Source organism: Alosa sapidissima, chromosome 5, assembly GCF_018492685.1.
Source record: "Alosa sapidissima isolate fAloSap1 chromosome 5, fAloSap1.pri, whole genome shotgun sequence".
Classification (NCBI taxonomy): domain Eukaryota; kingdom Metazoa; phylum Chordata; class Actinopteri; order Clupeiformes; family Clupeidae; genus Alosa; species Alosa sapidissima.
Genome location: NC_055961.1, coordinates 4679663 through 4699662, shown reverse-complemented (window position 1 = coordinate 4699662; position 20000 = coordinate 4679663). Strand labels below are relative to the sequence as shown.

General features: G+C 48.4%; 1 protein-coding gene across 7 annotated transcripts in view; it reads right to left on the bottom strand.

Moving 5' to 3' along the window:
- The window catches only part of cnksr2b (connector enhancer of kinase suppressor of Ras 2b), a 91604-nt gene that overhangs the window by 10107 nt on the left and 61497 nt on the right, over nucleotides 1–20000 (bottom strand). For 3 of the 7 annotated variants that reach the window (XM_042091903.1, XM_042091904.1, XM_042091905.1), the window contains 12 exons: nucleotides 19577–19624; nucleotides 19096–19295; nucleotides 18027–18116; nucleotides 17032–17148; nucleotides 15964–16169; nucleotides 14778–14826; nucleotides 13548–13723; nucleotides 12810–12883; nucleotides 12269–12340; nucleotides 6870–6937; nucleotides 4990–5090; nucleotides 2368–2914 (listed from right to left, as the gene is read on the bottom strand). In XM_042091903.1, the coding sequence (XP_041947837.1) occupies nucleotides 2368–2914; nucleotides 4990–5090; nucleotides 6870–6937; nucleotides 12269–12340; nucleotides 12810–12883; nucleotides 13548–13723; nucleotides 14778–14826; nucleotides 15964–16169; nucleotides 17032–17148; nucleotides 18027–18116; nucleotides 19096–19295; nucleotides 19577–19624 (1748 nt within the window). The remainder of the gene's footprint in view (nucleotides 1–2367; nucleotides 2915–4989; nucleotides 5091–6869; nucleotides 6938–12268; nucleotides 12341–12809; nucleotides 12884–13547; nucleotides 13724–14777; nucleotides 14827–15963; nucleotides 16170–17031; nucleotides 17149–18026; nucleotides 18117–19095; nucleotides 19296–19576; nucleotides 19625–20000) is intronic. The other 4 variants (XM_042091906.1, XM_042091908.1, XM_042091907.1 and 1 more) reach the window with 2 other exon arrangements.

Genomic DNA, 20000 nt, shown 5'->3' with positions numbered 1-20000 from the left:
TCACTCGACAACCACACGGAGATTCTGTAATGTGCGTGTATGTCGTTCACACATACGTCCGTATAAGGTCAGTATAAGATCCGCAGGTTAGCATCATATCTGAATCATCCGAAGGGTAGGACCTCCGTTTGACAAACCTCTGCATAATATACTCCGGAGGTTATATCTAAACCTCCGCATATACTCCGGAGGTTATATCTGAAAGCGCTTCTTGTCTCTCTCCCTCCCTCCTTGTCTCTCTCTCTTTCTCTCTATCTCTCTCCTTGTCCCTCTCTCTCTTCCTTCATCCTTCCCTTTCTCTCTCTCTCTCTTCCTCCCTCCTTCCCTCTCTCTCTGACTGTGTCTCAAATCGCGTACTTCTGCACTTACAATACCTAATTTGAGTGCATGAGGGTGTTCACACTCAAAATTCCAACGACACGAAGGGCGCTGCAAGTTCCTGGATGGTGCACTCATAACGGTCAAAAAGCTGAGTGTGCAACGCTGGACACTTTTTGCCCTTTAACGGACGCCATCTTGGCCAAATAGCGGAAGGGGAGTGAGCGTTTTCAAACTCGTGGTAATCGCGGTTGAGAAAGCTGAAGCAGCAGCAGTGGAAAACAGACTTTACGGAGGTACAAGCAAGTTATAACATAAACGGTTCATGTTTTGACACAGTATGACTATGTCACTGTCGAATTGAGGACGCCAATAAAGTTATATTAAAATGTTTGCGATCGTCATTTCCGTAATGTGCACGGAGTTAGTGTTTGATATGAGACAATACTATTTTGTTAAAATTTGCGCACTCCGCCAGTAAGCACACAGTGCACATAGTGTACTACACGAAAGTGTACTCGCGTAAGTACACCAATTGAGACAGACTCTCTCTCTCCTTGTCTCTTTCTCTATCCCTCTCTCTCATTAGCATACCCTGGCTGTAACAGCTATTTCTTTCTAATAACATCTTACCTCCATCTTGACAGCTGCCCGGTCCCTGATGTCAAGCCAGGGTGAATATACACCTCTGCCCACGTCTCATCACTGTGCCAATGTCTGCTCCCTGTGCCCACGTCTCGTCACTGTGCCAATGTCTGCTCCCTGTGCCAACTATTCGTCTGTGCAGGGTGCCCACGGGCAGGCCTCTCTTAATGTGTCTGTGCATCAAGAAATACTATACTATACTATACCATACTATACTATACTATACCATACCCTACTATTCTATACTATAATACTATACTATACTATAAATAATATACTATACCATAATACTATACTATACTACTATACTATAATATACTATAATACTATACTATACTATACTGTAATATACTATAATACTATACTATATTAATACTATACTATAATATAATATACTATACTATACTATACTATACTATACTATACTATACCATACCCTACTATTCTATACTATAATACTATACTATACTATAAATAATATACTATACCATAATACTATACTATAATACTATACCATACTACTATACTATACTATAATACTATACTATACTATACTGTAATATACTATAATACTATACTATATTAATACTATACTATAATATACTAATACTACACTAATACTAATACTATACTATAATATACTATACTATACTAATACTATACTAATACTATAGTAATATACTATCCTAATATACCATATGTGCGTGTGTGAGTGTGCTTGGGGCATGTCCACAATCTTGTTTTCAGTGGGTTAAGGCTGGCAGGGCTCTCCAGCAGAAAAACAAAACAGCTAGCAAAGTTTTGCTCCATATCTGCAGTTATAGGCAGCCTTGCAGTATGGCGCAGGAGATGTTTTTTGTACCACTGAATATCATTGAGTGACAAAGCCCTATCTTATCTCTTGAAATATTTGAATCCTGTCTGTTGTAATATGATTTGTGGATTTAAATAAAGAATTAAAATGCGTGTGTGTGTATGTGTGTGTGTAAGTGTGTGCGTGTGTGAGCATGATGTGCGTGTGTGTGTGTGTGTGTGTGTGTGTGTGTGTGTGTTTGTAAGTGTGTGCGTGTGTGTATGTGTGTGTGTAAGTGTGTGCATGTGTGAGCATGATGTGTGTGTGTGTGTGTCTGGTGTTTGTAAGTGTGTGCGTGTGTGTGCATGTGTGCGTGTGTGCATGTGCATGTGTGTGTGTGTTTGTGTGCATGATGTGTGTGTGTGTGTGCATGATGTGTGTGTGTGATGTATGTGTGTGTGTGCATGATGTGTGTGTGTGTGCATGATGTGTGTGTGTGTGTGTGTGCATGATGTGTGTGTGTGTGTGTGTGTGCATGATGTGTGTGTGTGCATGATGTGTGCGTGTGTGTGTGCATAATGTGTGTGTGCATGATGTGTGTGTGTGTGTACCTGCGTCTCTGCTGGTGGCTGGCGGCAGGTGGTAGCGGGGTGCGTCGCGGTGTCCGGCGCCCGCTCCAGCGTTGGCGGTCAGAATGGCGTGCAGACCGCTGTCCCGGGGCAGTGTGAAGCTGCGGGGTTTCCCCCCGACGGCCGAGGGGTCCGTGGGCGTGACGGTGACGCTGGCGTGGTGCGGGCGCCCCAGGGGGGCCATGTAGCGCTCGGGCAGGTACCCTCGCTGGGCGGGCAGAGTGGCCTGGCGCCGCAGCTCGAAGGGCACGCCGCCGCCGGGCGGCTCGCAGAACACACCGTCGTCCAGCGGCAGCGTCTGCAGGAAGTGCAGGCCGGAGCTGGTCAGCGGCGTCTCGATCAGGTCCTGCCACGAGCGGCGCTGGCTGGACTTGCGGCCCGGCGAGCCCCCCCCCGGACCCCCCAGGCTCCCCCCACTCTGGGCCGAGTCGGGACGGAAGTCCTCGTGGGATGAGCGCGACTGCGACGTGTGTGTGTGTGTGTCTGCAGAGGGGTGGCGGCCCCGCTTCGGCTCCAGGTACGGACTCACCTGAGGATGGAGAGAGACGGGGGGGAGGAGAAGAGGAACGGAGGAGGAGTGAGAAAGAGAGAGAGGAAGGATGGAGTGAGAGAGAGAAGGAGGGAATGAGAGAGAGAGAGAGAGGAGGGAAGGAGTGAGAGAGAGGAAGAGGAAGGATGGAGTGAGAGAGAGGGAGGATGAAGAGAGAGAGAGAGAGGAAGGAGTGAGAGAGAGAGAGGAGGAGAAGCAGACAGACAGACAGACAGAAGGGGAAGAGAAAAGTATGGACACAGACCGAAAGAAGATCTACCTGCCCAGCCTGGGGGACTAAAGGACATCACATCTACCTGCCCAGCCTGGGGGACTAAAGGACATCTACCTGCCCAGCCTGGGGGGCTAAAGGACATCTACCTGCCCAGCCTGGGGGACTAAAGGACATCACATCTACCTGCCCAGCCTGGGGGACTAAAGGACATCACATCTACCTGCCCAGCCTGGGGGACTAAAGGACATCACATCTACCTGCCCAGCCTGGGGGACTAAAGGACATCTACCTGCCCAGCCTGGGGGACTAAAGGACATCACATCTACCTGCCCAGCCTGGGGGACTAAAGGACATCTACCTGCCCAGCCTGGGGGGCTAAAGGACATCTACCTGCCCAGCCTGGGGGGCTAAAGGACATCTACCTGCCCAGCCTGGGGGGCTAAAGGACATCACATCTACCTGCCCAGCCTGGGGGGCTAAAGGACATCTACCTGCCCAGCCTGGGGGGCTAAAGGACATCACATCTACCTGCCCAGCCTGGGGGGCTAAAGGACATCACATCTACCTGCCCAGCCTGGGGGGCTAAAGGACATCTACCTGCACCACCTGGGGGGGCTAAAGGACATCTACCTGCCCAGCCTGGGTCTCTTGCCTTCAGGTTACAATCATTGGTGAACTCAGACTTTCAGGCACTAAACCTCTCAACACACACACACACACATACACACACCACACACAAACACAGACACAGACACACACACACACACACACACACACACACACACACACACACACACACACACACACACACACAGCTTAACGGGTCATAATAACAGAATCCCAACTTTAGCACACAACATTATCAGTGGCTAAGAAGAATCAACAGCAGTCAGGGAACTGCATCACTGGGTTCTACAAAGAGTCCTTCAGAGTTCTACAGAGGATTCTACAGAATATCACCTGACTTGGCAAGTCTGATCTCCCAGAGGTACAATAGATAAAGCATCTCAGCTTCAAGTCACTCACATACACACATGCACACACACGCACGCATGCACGCACACAAACACACACAGGAGTGGGATTAAAGCGCCTCTCTCATTTCTCGGTCTACTCATTAAATTAAGGGGCGCCTGGACTCTAGGATGCTTTTTATTGTCTGACAATTCATCACACATATATACACACACAAACACACACACACACAAACACACACACACCTTACTCACATTAATGAACACACATATTGTATGCATACACACATGCTCACACCCACACTTACTAATCTCCAGGGGCTACATAATTAATGTGTCCTTCAACTGCAAACTCCTCTCCTCTCAAACACACATACACACACACACACGAAGACGCATGCACACACTCTTTTAATATTATTCACTCTGGTTTCTCTTTCTCAATCCTTTATTCTGAGTTTCTTTCTGTTTCACACACTGTGTGGGTGTGTGTGTATGTGTGTGTGTGTGTGTGCAGCAGGCCAGTCCTTCCCTGCGGTCTGTGCTTGTTAACACAGCTAGCCATCCATCCACACACCTGTACCTGCCAACCACGCCACACACACACACACACAAACTCTCCCCAGACAATAGGGGCACAAGCAAACGGGTACATTCACTTGCAGAAGAGTCAGCACATAAACACTAAACAATCACATAAAAACATTTACAAACACTCATACTGTACAATAACACACACACACACACACACACACACACACACACACACACACACACACACCACACACACACACACACACACACACACACACACACACCACACACACACACACACACACACACACACCACACACACACAGACTTACTGAGGCGGGGTGAGGGTATGTGTCGTAGGGTGGGGGAGGGCTGTCCTGTTTGGGCGCGGCTGACATGTCGCCCTCCTCGTGATCACTCTCGCTCCAGTAGTCTACACACACACACACACACACACCACAATAACATCCCATGAGGGCATTGTTTCAGCCTTGAATAGTTTTATTAGCAGCAATAACTGAGTTGTGTAATCTGCATGAAATCATAAACTCCAAACTTCAACATTACTGAGGATTAATGGCCCTCGCTGATGTTCTGGGCTACATGGATAAGGAGATTCATAAACAAAATCACAAACATAATCACAGTGTCGCTTGTTAAAATACTACGACTTAGTGGCTTACAAACTGGAGTACAAACTACTGGTATTGGCTAAGGCAAGTTGGTTTATGCAGCACATTGATACACATTGGTAATATTTAGCTTTCTTTGGGATTTCTAATTAAAGGCAGGATAAGGCGATTTATCACTTAAACATTCCAGATCAAATGTATATATTACAAATGGATCCAGTGCATACAGTGCTTATCCCTGTGACACTCTAATCCCAAGACCTAACCCTAAACCTAACCTAACCCCACCCCTTACCTAACCCCAACTCTAACCCACCCCTAACCTAACCCCTACCTATCCCTAACCCTTACCCTAACCCCAACCCATACCAACCTTATCCTAACCCCAACCCTAACCCACCCCTAACCCTTACCCAACCCTTACCTAACCCACCCCTAACCCACCCTACCCTAACGGTGCATATCCCAGGCTATGACACCCTAACCCTTACCCAACCCTTACCTAACCCTCACCTAACCCTTACCTAACCCTCAACTAACCCTCACCTAACCTAACCCTCACCCCTCACCTAACCCCGAGACCCAGCCCACTGTGCGGCAGCATCAGCTGCTCCTGGTAACACAGTAGCCTGCAGTGGTGGACACTAATGGCCCCGTTCAGTGTAGTGTGAAAGATGAGCCCTTTTTGGGAGCATTGTTTGGAGCCAGTGAATATTTCAGCAGCAGCCCAAGCACTGCTCTATTGATTGGGCAGAGCCTCAGGGAACAGACTAGCCATGGATGGCAGCATGCAAGGGTGCGTGTGTGCGTGTGTGTGTGTGTGTATGTGTGTGTGTGTGTGTGTGTGTGCATGTGTCATGGAGTGGCACATGACATGGGTGATGGGGTGGGGGATCCATGGCCATGTCTTTTGGCCCAACCAACTGGCCAGTTGTGTGTGTGTGTGTGTGTCCTCTCCTCTATACAGTACAAGACTATGGCATATGACAGGGGGTGATGGGATGGGGGGGTCCATGGCCATGCCTTTTGACCAAACCAACTGGCCAGTGTGTGTGTGTGTGTGTGTGTGTGTGTGGCTTCCGTGCGACTCTTTATTAGAACATACAGTTTTTTATTAACATGGTATCAGCAGCAAGCTCAATGCTCACGGGCACGGAATAATTGATCTGGCAGTCTCAGTCAAGCATGTGTGTGTGTGTGTGTGTGTGTGAGAGTGTGTGTGTGTGTGTGTGTGTGTGAGAGTGTGTGTGTGTGTGACTGTTGAGAGGATGAAAGGGATTGAGTGAATTTATGTTTGGTATATGTGTGTGTGTGTGTGTGTGTGTGTGTGTGTGCATTCTCTCTGTTTGCCAGTGGATATGCAGTAAACACCATGTGACAGGGACTACAGGCCCACACATGCATGTGTATGTGTGTGTGTGTGTGTATCTGTGTTTAGCTTTATCTCAGTTAATTGTGCATTCATGTGCATTGAAATATGTTTCCATAACTATGTGTGTGTGCATGTGCATGTGTGTGTGTGTGGGCGTATGCGTGCGTTCTGGTGTGTGTGCGTGCGTGCGTGGGCATGTGTGTCGTACCATGATCTTGCCGCATGCGTTCCAGCTCTGTGTGTAATGTGGTGGCGATGCTCAGTCGACTGACCCACCTAAAAGTGACGCAAGAAAACAACATACACGTTACACAGACCTCTCTTTCATGTGTAAGAACTTCTGCCATCTAGTGTTTAGGGATTATATTGCAACCTAATAGAACTACGGTAGCCGTTGCACATACAATAACACCCAATTCACACCAAAGATCCGCGTCGAGATGAAACCGCCGCAGAAGGAGTTGCAGCGGTGTGAATTAAATGGTGCACGTCGTTGCCAGCTGTTGCAAGCCATCGCAAAGCATTTAACGTTACCGTATCTACCTAGATGATGACCCTAGTTCCGGACTCCTAAATAGGTGTCAAAACATAAACGTTTCTCTTTTGTCTCTTTTGTGTGTGATGCCAATAAAACACACTTTCGGACATGGAATAAATAATTTAATTTTGCTTGTTAACCGAGCTAGTTAGCTAACGTTAGCACAGTAAACTGAAAGTGAATGGGAATGGCTAGTGATGTTAGCTAGCTAGGTAGCAGCTAAGGACTTTGGTTAAACTTGTACATTGTTGCAAACTAACCTGAAATAAGATACATTCTGCAACTTTGTGGTTGTCTGCTAGTTCAGCAAAACTATGGTTAGTTTATCAACTGTCTCTGGGTCTAGAGCCTTTGAACAGGTGGCTGTGAACAAGAGCTTTGCTGAGACAGTGACAGATCACGAACAAAGTTATTTTTTCTCTTTATTTGTTTCGTTGGAAAATGCAATGCCAATGTCGGAATGTGTAGTAGGAGTAGGTTGTAGAAAATGGGTTCATAACTTACATCGCTGAATGTAGGGAAATTCAGCAGATGAATGCAAGAAAGTTTTTCTTTGCATGCCAAAGACGGCGCTATATTTCACAAATGTCCCTAGCTGGTCTCCGTTATTTTAAAATGGCGCACTTAGATGGAGCGTTTATAAATGCTATGTATATGCCGATTTCTAAGCCCATAGGTATGCTTCGAATTGGTGGTGGTGGTAATTAAACATGAATGAGGCCACATTTATGAATGGGAAATGTTAATATACAGTAGCTACAAACAACTGAAAACGTTCCACACTGTCCCTTTAAAACAATGAAAGGATGGAGGGAACATAGCAAAGCTTGGAGTTATTTCAGATAGGCAACAACGAGGTAGGCAAAATTGTGGTGCTTGTCAAAACCTTAGGCTGATGTTAAAGCGCACACAATGTTTAAAGCCATACACACCGGTAAATTGAAACAAAACTAAAGGAAACTTTAGCCTTTATAGGACTGTATAAAGTTGTCCAAATGAATAGGTCGTAATTAGGCGTTGTTGTTGTAAAGATACTGCATGTAGACGTTGTACTATAGCCTATAGGCTACTTTTTAGGTGATCAATGCACGAACAAAACCGGGAAACGGTCAAATATTATCAAGGCTTAAATATTTCCATCTGTGCACAGGGGTGTCTGTAGATCGGTGTGCATAGCATTCATTCCTGCAGGCCTGTGGCCATGCATGCACCCTTAAAATAGCATCTGAATTTGCGCCACTGACTTTAGACCAGGATGTTCCTGGACTGTGGCAGAATTGTTTTCTGAAACTGCAAAATATCAACAGGGAACGTTTGCGCCAGAACACGCCCCCTCTTTTCGCTGAACCGCCCCCGTCGGCGCAATTGAATTTCCTAATGTATGGATGTGTACTTGTGGAGGGAAAATTCCAATATGCGCTCAATGCAAAATAGGAAAGACAAAAGCGCGAGTATACAAAGTAATTTGCGCTGGAGTGCAAGATAGAGCCCCATGTGTCAATATAGCAACCATATAATATATCTATAAATACTTATCTATAATGTGGTTCTGAAACAGCCCTAATATGGTTCTGATCCGGCCCTAATATGGTTCTGATCTGGCCCTAATGTGGTTCTGATTTGTCCCTAATATGGCTCTGATCCGGCACTAATATGGTTCTGATCCGGCTCTAATATGGTTCTGATCCGGCCCTAATGTGGTTCTGATCTGGCTGTAATGTGGGTCTGATGCGGTTCTGATCTGGTCTGACTTGGCTCTGATCTGCTGATAGGACCATCGGGGACGGTGTTGCTCCAGAGTTAAATGGTTATCAGTGAACTCTTGAGCAGTAAAAGCCTCTGCATGCTGATGTGTGTACTGCACGTATGAGATGAAAACTGTGCACTGGCGCCACTCTGTGTGATAGATAGATAGATAGATACTTTATTGATCCCCAGGGGAAATTCAAGGTCACAGTAGCATACAGACAACACACACACATTCACTAACAGCAGAAAAGTAATTAAAAGTATATAATATAAAAAACACAACTAAGCAATGATGTGTGTACGTATGAGATGAAAACTGTGCACTGGCGCCTCTCTGTGTGATGATGTGCCGCTTGATCCACTGCTCAATCAGGTTAGCGTCTGCGCTCCAGGTAGCGTCTGCGCTCCATGCCCTCTGCACACACTTCAGATCTCCACGTCATGCTCCTCCGGCTCTTACGCAACCCAGCTCGGCTGATTTGTCCTCGTTATGCTAAACGCCGCGCCTGCCCTGCGGCGCCACACTGAGCACACACAGGACCCCTCTCGCCCTCGCTAACAACAGGACCCCACTCGCCTTCTCACCCTCGCTAACAACACAACAGGACCCCTCTCACCCTCACTAACAACACAACAGGACCCCTCTCACCCTCGCTAACAACAGGACCTCTCTCGCCCTCGCTAACAACAGGACCCCTCTCGCCCTCCCTAACAACAGGACCCCTCTCACCCTCGCTAACAACAGGACCCCTCTCGCCCTCACTAACAACAGGACCCCTCTCACCCTCTCGCCCTCGCTAACAACAGGACCCCTCTCGTCCTCGCTAACAACAGGACCCCTCTCGTCCTCCCTAACAACAGGACCCCTCTCGCCCTCGCTAACAACAGGACCCCTCTCACCCTCGCTAACAACAGGACCCCTCTCATCCTCGCTAACAACAGGACCCCTCTCACCCTCGCTAACAACACAACAGGACCCCTCTCACCCTCGCTAACAACAGGACCCCTCTCACCCTCGCTAACAACACAACAGGACCCCTCTCACCCTCGCTAACAACACAACAGGACCCCTCTCACCCTCGCTAACAACAGGACCCCTCTCACCCTCTCACCCTCGCTAGCAACACAACAGGACCCCTCTCGCCCTCGCTAACAACAGGACCCCTCTTACCCTCGCTAACAACACAACAGGACCCCTCTCGCCCTCGCTAACAACAGGACCCCTCTCACCCTCGCTAACAACACAACAGGACCCCTCTCGCCCTCGCTAACAACAGGACCCCTCTCATCCTCGCTAACAACACAACAGGACCCCTCTCACCCTCGCTAACAACACAACAGGCTAACAACACAACAGGACCCCTCTCACCCTCTCGCCCTCGCTAACAACAGGACCCCTCTCGCCCTCGCTAACAACAGTTCATGGCAGTCATCAGCATATGGAAACAAAACGCCGTCCAACTGAACACCTCTGGCGGTGGTTGACTGGATAAGATCAGAACCAGATTGGGACTAGATCAGGACTAGATCGGGACTAGATCGGGACTAGACTAGATCAGGACTAGACTAGATCGGGACTAGTTTGGGACTAGACTAGATCAGGACTAGACTAGATCGGGACTAGTTTGGGACTAGACTAGATCGGGACTAGATCAGAACTAGATGGGGACCCTCGCTAAGAACAGGACCCCTCTCACCCTCGCTAACAACAGGACCCCTCTCATCCTCGCTAACAACAGGACCCCTCTCACCCTCTCAAACAACACAACAGGACCCCTCTCACCCTCCCTAACAACAGGACCCCTCTCACCCTCGCTAACAACACAACAGGACCCCTCTCACCCTCGCTAACAACACAACAGGACCCCTCTCACCCTCCCTAACAATAGGACCCCTCTCACCCTCGCTAACAACAGGACACCTCTCACCCTCGCTAACAACAGGACCCCTCTCGCCCTCTCACCCTCGCTAACAACACAACAGGACCCCTCTCACCCTCGCTAACAACACAACAGGACCCCTCTCGGCCTCGCTAACAACAGGACCCCTCTCACCCTCGCTAACAACAGGACCCCTCTCACCCTCTCGCCCTCGCTAACAACAGGACCCCTCTCGCCCTCGCTAACAACAGCTCACGGCAGTCATCAGCATATGGAAACAAAACCCCGTCCAACTGAACACCTCTGGCGGTGGTTGACTGGATAAGATCAGAACCAGATTGGGACTAGATCAGGACTAGATCGGGACTAGATCAGAACTAGATGGGGACCCTCGCTAACAACAGGACCCCTCTCACCCTCGCTAACAACAGGACCCCTCTCATCCTCGCTAACAAACGGACCCATCTCACCCTCTCACCCTCGCTAACAACACAATAGGACCCCTCTCACCCTTGCTAACAACACAACAGGACCCCTCTCACCCTCGCTAACAACAGGACCCCTCTCACCCTCTCACCCTCGCTAACAACACAACAGGACCCCTCTCACCCTCCCTAACAATAGGACCCCTCTCACCCTCGCTAACAACAGGACCCCTCTCACCCTCGCTAACAGGACCCCTCTCACCCTCTTGCCCTCGCTAACAACAGGACCCCTCTCACCCTCGCTAACAACACAACAGGACCCCTCTCGCCATCGCTAACAACAGGACCCCTCTAGCCCTCGCTAACAACAGGACCCCTCTCACCCTCGCTAACAACACAACAGGACCCCTCTCGCCCTCGCTAACAACAGGACCCCTCTCGCCCTCGCTAACAACAGGACCCCTCTCATCCTCGCTAACAACACAACAGGACCCCTCTCACCCTCGCTAACAACACAACAGGACCCCTCTCGCACTCGCTAACAACAGGACCCCTCTCACCCTCGCTAACAACAGGACCCCTCTCGCCCTCGCTAACAATAGGACCCCTCTCACCCTCGCTAACAACACAGGACCCCTCTCACCCTCTCGCCCTCGCTAACAACAGGACCCATCTCGACCTCGCTAACAACAGGACCCCTCTCACCCTCGCTAACAACAGGACCCCTCTCACCCTCTCGCCCTCGCTAACAACAGGACCCCTCTCGCCCTCGCTAACAACAGCTCACGGCAGTCATCAGCATATGGAAACAAAACGCCGTCCAACTGAACACCTCTGGCGGTGGTTGACTGGATAAGATCAGAACCAGATTGGGACTAGATCAGGACTAGATCGGGACTAGATCGGGACTGGACTAGATCAGGACTAGACTAGATCGGGACTAGTTTGGGACTAGACTAGATCGGGACTAGATCAGATCGGGGATGCGATGAAGCTCCACTTTGACGATTCTCACCTGGTCATGTCATCCACACTGTCTGCGGCAAAGTAGAAACTTTTAATCTTTGGATGGCAGGCCTTGAATGCACTGGAACACACACACACACACACACACACACCATCAGTATATATACACACCATGCCATGATCAACAGTGAGACATTATCAACACGGGTATGTAAATATATGTATATGTCTACTGTATATTAGGTTTAAAGGATATTTAGGATGTCCTACCTATGTGTTTGATTGCTACAGTAAATAAGAGTTTAGAGGATGTCCTCCCTATGTGTTTGATTGCTACAGTAAATAAGAGTTTAGAGAATGTCCGCCCTATGTGTTTGATTGCTACAGTAAATAAGAGTTTAGAGAATGTCCGCCCTATGTGTTTGATTGCTACAGTAAATAAGAGTTTAGAGAATGTCCGCCCTATGTGTTTGTGCCACCTGTCTTACAGCCCTATAACACAACGCATGCCACTGCGGCAGAGTGTGATATTTATAAAGAACATCTCCCAGACGAGGATGAGTGATGCAAATAAGGTTTGAGACACTCACTACTTCTTGCGGCACTCATTGGCGCGGTCGATCTTAAACTCGGAGAGGCTGACGAAGCCTTCGGCCTTCTCATCCTGTCAGACACAGAAACAGTCAGTGACACTCGCTTTTCATTTACATGGTTATATTTATGGTATTTGGCAGACCCCTCAGTCCAAAGAGACATGAACACTCAATTAGTTTAAAATAATAGTTTCATAAAGTTGGAAACATTAAGCATAAATATTTAGTAATAATGAAAACAATATAAATAATAATAACAATGTCAAGTAATAAAAAAAATACTTTTAAAGAAACTCACTGAAGAACAGAAATACATTTTTAAGGCAATGTTTAAACTTTCAGCAACGTACCCTCAGGCTACCTCCTGTTTTGAATATCCCACTCCGGTTCGAACCCTGACCAGTAGGAAAAATGTGGGCGGGGGAAGTGGTTGAGCACTGCTCTCCCACGCCCACATCCACGGCTAAAGTGCCCTTGAGCAAGGCACCTAACCCCTGTGCGCCTGCTGTAGCAGGCAGCTCACTGCTCTGGGTTAGTGTGTGTGCTTTACCTCACTGTGTGCTGAGTGTGTTTCACTAATTCATGGATTGGGATAAATGCAGAGACCAAATTTCCCTGACGGGATTAAAAGAGTATATATACTTATACTTATATAAGTATTTGGTTATATGTGTATACTATACACATATAACCAAAGGCTGGAAGGGCATGAGCAGTAGTGAAGCCCTCTCTCACCTCCTCGTTCATGTACCAGTAGAGGCAGGAGTCCTTGAGGATGAACCAGTACTTCTTCCACTTCTGAGAGAAGTAGCTCTTAGCGTCCTTCTTCTTCCACAGCCAGCCCTCGCAGTCGGCCTGGCCAAGGTCCTTACAGGAGATACGCCGCTTACTGATGGACGACAGAGAGCCCACTAGGGGAGGAGAGGAGAGGAGAGGAGAGGAGAGGAGAGGAGAGGAGAGAGGAGAGTGAAAGAGTGAGGAAGAGAGGAGAGGAGGTGGAGAGAGGAGAGGAGAGTGAAAGAGTGAGGAAGAGAGGAGAGGGGAGGAGGTGGAGAGAGGAGGAGAGGAGAGAGGAGGAGAGAGGTGAGAGGAGAGTGATGAAGACAGGAGAGGGGAGGAGGTGGAGAGAGGAGGACAGGAGAGAAGAGAAGGGGAGAGAGGAGAGCAGGGAGAGAGGTGAGAGGAGAGTGAAAGAGTGAGGAAGAGAGGAGAGGGGAGGAGGTGGAGAGAGGAGGAAGAGTGAGAAAGAAAAGAGATGAGGTCATGTGGTCACTAATGGACAACACGCATGGCCTTTAGCCACGGCAGCACTAGCCTGTAAACATGCATGGCCTTTAGCCACAGCAGCACTAGCCTGTAAACACGCATGGCCTTTAGCCACGGCAGCACTAGCCTGTAAACACGCATGGCCTTTAGCCACGGCAGCACTAGCCTGTAAACACAGCTTAATGGCTGGCCCTTGGCCACAGCTGCAGTCTTCCCCTGCGTAACGTACACTTACAGGACACAAACCTTTACACCTACCATCTCTCTGTGTTCCACAGTATCTCATACCACCTACCATCTCTCTGAGTTCCACAGTATCTCATACCACCTACCATCTCTCTGTGTTCCACAGTATCTCATACCACCTACCATCTCTCTTGAGTTCCACAGTATCTCATACCACCTACCATCTCTCTGTGTTCCACAGTATCTCATACCACCTACAGTACCATCTCTCTGAGTTCTATCTGTAATGCCATGCCTGGCATCCCACCCACGTGCCCACATTCAAGTATACAAAGATTGTTTATTTTAACAGCAAGTACACATGGGTTGTTTATCTGAACCACAACTGGCTAAAATGCTTATGCAAATACATATTTATCAAAGGAGCTTTTCTGTTGAAACAGTAGATGGATGAGCATTTCTTTGGTAGCAGAAGGACACTGGGAGGTTTTTGTAAGGCTGTGTAAACCTTACCTCTGAGTTTCTTCTTTGACCTTGACAGCAACGATGCCTGATCAAACATCTGCAGCAAAACAGGACGCAAGAGCCAGTCAACAAAACAGCCACAGACACATCCACAGACCCACACAAAACAGCTACAGACACATCCACAGACCCACACAAAACAGCCACAGACCCACACCGACCCACACAAAACAGCCACAGACACATCCACAGACCCACACAAAACAGCCACAGACCCACACAAAACAGCCACAGACACATCCACAGACCCACACAAAACAGCCACAGACCCACACAAAACAGCCACAGACACATCCACAGACCCACAAAAAACAGCCACAGAGCCACACAAAACAGCCACAGACACATCCACAGAGCCACACAAAACAGCCACAGACACATCCACAGACCCACACAAAACAGCCACAGACCCACACAAAACAGCCACAGACACAGCCACAGACCCACACAAAACAGCCACAGAGCCACACAAAACAGCCACAGACACATCCACAGAGCCACACAAAACAGCCACAGACACATCCACAGACCCACACAAAACAGCCACAGACCCACACAAAACAGCCACAGACACAGCCACAGACCCACACAAAACAGCCACAGACCCACACAAAACAGCCACAGACACATCCACAGACCCACACAAAACAGCCACAGACCCACACAAAACAGCCACAGACACATCCACAGAGCCACACAAAACAGCCACAGACACATCCACAGACCCACACAAAACAGCCACAGACACAGCCACAGAGCCACACAAAACAGCCACAGACACATCCACAGACCCACACAAAACAGCCACAGACCCACACAAAACAGCCACAGACACATCCACAGACCCACACAAAACAGCCACAGACACAGCCACAGAGCCACACAAAACAGCCACAGACACATCCACAGACCCACACAAAACAGCCACAGACCCACACAAAACAGCCACAGACACATCCACAGACCCACACAAAACAGCTGGACTGTATTTACACGCTTTTCATTGCATGGAACTGGACATAGACAGCACATCGCAAAAGTAAAGGTATATTCTATGGAATGGAAATGTACAAAATGGAGATTTGCTCTAAATAAATGAATTGCTTACACTTTTTTAGAACTACTAGAAGGACAAATGAATAAAGACAGAGGCGGGGTTAAATATGTCACTCACGTGGTGAAGGGATGCAGACTCAGATGTGGGCGTGGCCAAAGTGTCCTGTCGCATCATGTCCATCTGGAGGGCGGGAACTAAAGCATAGTGGGAGGGGCTTCCGCCCTTCTCATTCTTCTTGCGGCTCCGCCTACTGCTGCTGCGGCCAATCAGATACTCCTCAGGCGTAGGCTTGTCCTCGCTGACGTAACGCAGCAGGGAGTTCTCTGAAGGCGGGGGAGTGGAGAACAACGCCACAGGTATGAACACCTGTAGTCTCTGCAGGTATGAACACCTGTGAACTAACTACAGGTATGAACACCTGTGAACTAACTACAGGTAAGAAAATCTGTAACCTCTGCAGGTATGAACACCTGTGAACTGACTACAGGTAAGAACACCTGTTACCTCTGCAGGTTAAAACACCTGTAAACTGCAGGTATGAACACCTGTAAACTGCAGGTATGAACACCTGTGAAGTAACTAAAGGTGAGAACACCTGTGAACTCTAACTGCCGGTACGGTACGTTAAAGCACGGACACTGGTCTGGAACTCTAACTGCCGGTATGGACACTAGTGAACTCTAACTGCAACTAAACACCTGATAACTTGTGACTGCAGAGATTCCTGCCAAACCTGCCCTGATGTGCAATATAGTTGTTCGGAGTCAATGGCTCTCTGACAAGGCTGCAAGAGCCCCCGTGGTCAAAAGTGTTATCGATGATTGCGCTGGTGAATAACAAGTCTCTGGTGTGTAAATGAAAATAATGGTAGCAATTTGTTTCAATTGAAATGTTTGTAACAAAATTCCATACAATTCATAAATGCATCATTGCTTGACAGTGTACTGGATATAACTGGAACAGATACTTAAAAAGACTACATATCCCAGATACCCTTTCTCTGAAATACACTGATTCTGGAATGGACAAAACTTAAGAAGACTACATTTCCCAGATACCCATTCTCTGAAATACACTGATCCTGGAATGGACAAAACTTAAGAAGACTACATTTCCCAAATACCCTTTCTCTGAAATACACTGATTCTGGAATGGATCTGGGCCAGGTCTGGTCAGGGTCCGGACCTGGTCTATCCCAGATTAGGCGTCTCAATGCCTGATGTAGTCCACTGGGAGCTTGTCTGGCGACCTTCGGCCTCTGTCTGCTGTGCGTGACTGATCTGCACTCTGGCGTGGGGCTAACTGAGTAAAGACATTGATTGGCATTGAGTGTAAAACCCAACACTGCACATGTCTGACTGGGAACACCGCAGCCTGTCTCACATACATATCAATGTAAACACTACAGCCTGTCTCACATACATATAACTATAAACACCACAGCCTGTCTCACATACATATCAATGTAAACACCACAGCCTGTCTCACATACATATCACTATAAACATCACAGCCTGTCTCACATACATATACAGTAACTAAACATCACAGCCTGTCTCACATACATATAAATATAAACATCACAGCCTGTCTCACATACATATATAAATGTAAACACACAGGATGCTCAAGCATGTGTCTGCAACTGAAAACCAAATCAGCAGCAGCAGCAGCAACACAAAAACACAGGAAGCCTGTCTCCCACTCTGGCTGTCACTGGACCTGCCGCCAGCCAATCAGGTGGCAGTGAGCAGGGAAGACCCCACCCATTTAGAGTTGCTATGGCAATGGAATACCTACAGATAGAGAAAAAGAAGCGAGACGAGGCGGTGGAAGCCAGAGTGGGAGACAAAGGACGAGCCGGAGGATAAACGGAGGGAGAGAGGGATGAAGAGAGATAGACAGAGAGGAGAGGATAGAGAGAGAGAGGGGGGGGGGGAGGGGGGCTGGGAAGGTGTGTGTGTTTGGAGGGGTGGGTGTGGGTGGGGGTGGGGGGTGTTCTGGGAAGCTGAGATAGCAGTGTGATCTGTCAGTGACAATCAGCATCTCAGCTTGATCTTATCACAAGAGAGAGTTCAGTTTGAGACCCCTTTGATTTCGCTCTCCCTCTCCTCCTCTCTCTCTCCTCTCTCTCTCTCTCTCTCTCTCTCTCTCTCTCTCTCTCTCTGTCCATCACCCACCTCGTCTAAACTCTCTCTTCAGCAGCGCGGGGTCTTCATAATCTCCCCCCCAGTTACACTCCACTGGCATGGAGATGGGCCGGAGCCGGCCTGAAACCACACAGACACGTGAGCACACACACACGCACGTGCACACAAATGCACGAGCACACATACACACACACACACACGTGCACACAAATGCACGAGCACACACATACACACACACACGGACACATACACACACATGCACAAATGCACACACACAGACACACACACATACACACATATGTTTGCCATCCGAGCCAGTAGGCAACCAACTGTATCCTATCACAAAGTTAATGAATCATTACGCTGGTCAAACATCAGCTCCCGCTGATTCCAGTCCCGATCATTACGGATCCTGCTTTACTACTTAATATGCATCAGGCTGTAATTACAACCCAAGTTTAAGAGATAGAATTGTATTAACCTGATTTTTTACAGAGCATTGTGGAGAGGGGGGATTTTACTGGGGGGTGGGGACGTCTAATAGCTCCCAGTCTAGGGGTTCACAGTGTGTGTGTGTGTGTGTGTGATTGTTTGCAGTCTAGGGGCTCAGAGTGAGTGCGTGTGTGTGTGTGTGTGTGGGTGTGTTTGTGTGTGTGTGTGTGTGTGTGTGTGTGTGATAGTTTGGGGGCCCACAGTGTCTGTGTGTTTATAGAGATTAGTGGGAAAGAACAGTAAGAGCAGTCAAAGAAGCAAGCACATAATAAACATAATAATTGTAATAATCATAATAAACACAATAATCACAATAATCACAATAATTATAATAATCATAATAAACATAATACAAATACTAATTATAATAAACAAATGCAAACAATCAGACTCAATCAAACTCCAAAGGGATGGCAGAGAACTCAAATATACTCTCACACATGAACACGGCACAGACAGGCAGACAGACAGACAGGCAGACAGACAGGAGGGCACTAGGACCCAGCGGGGCGTGGCGTGGGCAGAGAGAGGGCACTAGGGCCCAGCGGGGCGTGGCGTGGCAGAGAGAGGGCACTAGGGCCCAGCGGCGCGTGGCATGGTGGTCTACCGTAGGTGGGCGTGCTGTCCCTGCGTGCGGGCGGCGGCGCCTGGTTCTGGTCGTACTCGTAGCAGTACAGAACCGCGTCCTCCTCCAGCAGCGGGAACCGGCGACGGCACTCCTGGTCCAGGAACGAGTTGGGCGAGTCCGAGCCCTTAGCAACCGGGTTGCCATGCTGCTCAATGCCCGGGATGGTCGCCACCTCCTCTCTATGGCAACGGGAAGGACACAGGTCAGTGAAACACAGGTGTGAGTGTTTGTGTGGCTGTTTGTCTATGTGAACTTGTGTGTGTGTGCGTGTTTGCCTGTGTGTAAGAATGTGAGTGTGTGTGTGTGTGTATGTCTGAGTGCATGCAAGTGTGTGTATGTGTGTGTGTGTGTGTGTGTGTGTGTGTGTGTGTGTGTGTGTGTGTTTGTGTATGTGTGTGGGTGTCTATGTGTGAGTGCATGTGTGTGTGTGTGTGTATGTGTTTTTTTTGTGTGTGTGTACCTGGGTGTGTACTGCTGATCCAGGAGAGGGAGGATGTTATCATATTCTCTGTAAGGCAAGATTGCAGCTACCGTCATCAGGATCTGACTGGTATACGTTCCCTCACACACTGGCTCAACACTCCCCAAGACCCAACAGCATTCACACACACTCACTCACACACAGACCGTCGGAGCCAGTATGGGAGCCTGATCTGTATATGCATGGCAGGACAGGGTCCGGTTCGCCCTGTCGGGACTTATTTTTTGATAATGACCGGTGTGGTATACATTATCCCTTACGCATCACATAGAGCCCCACTCCTGACTAAGCAGCACATACTTCACCTCTGATATAACACACAGATGCATTCACTCAGACTAAACACGTCTAACCCTTCAGATGTTACAACGCACAAATACAGGCAGAGGAACTATGTCCCACA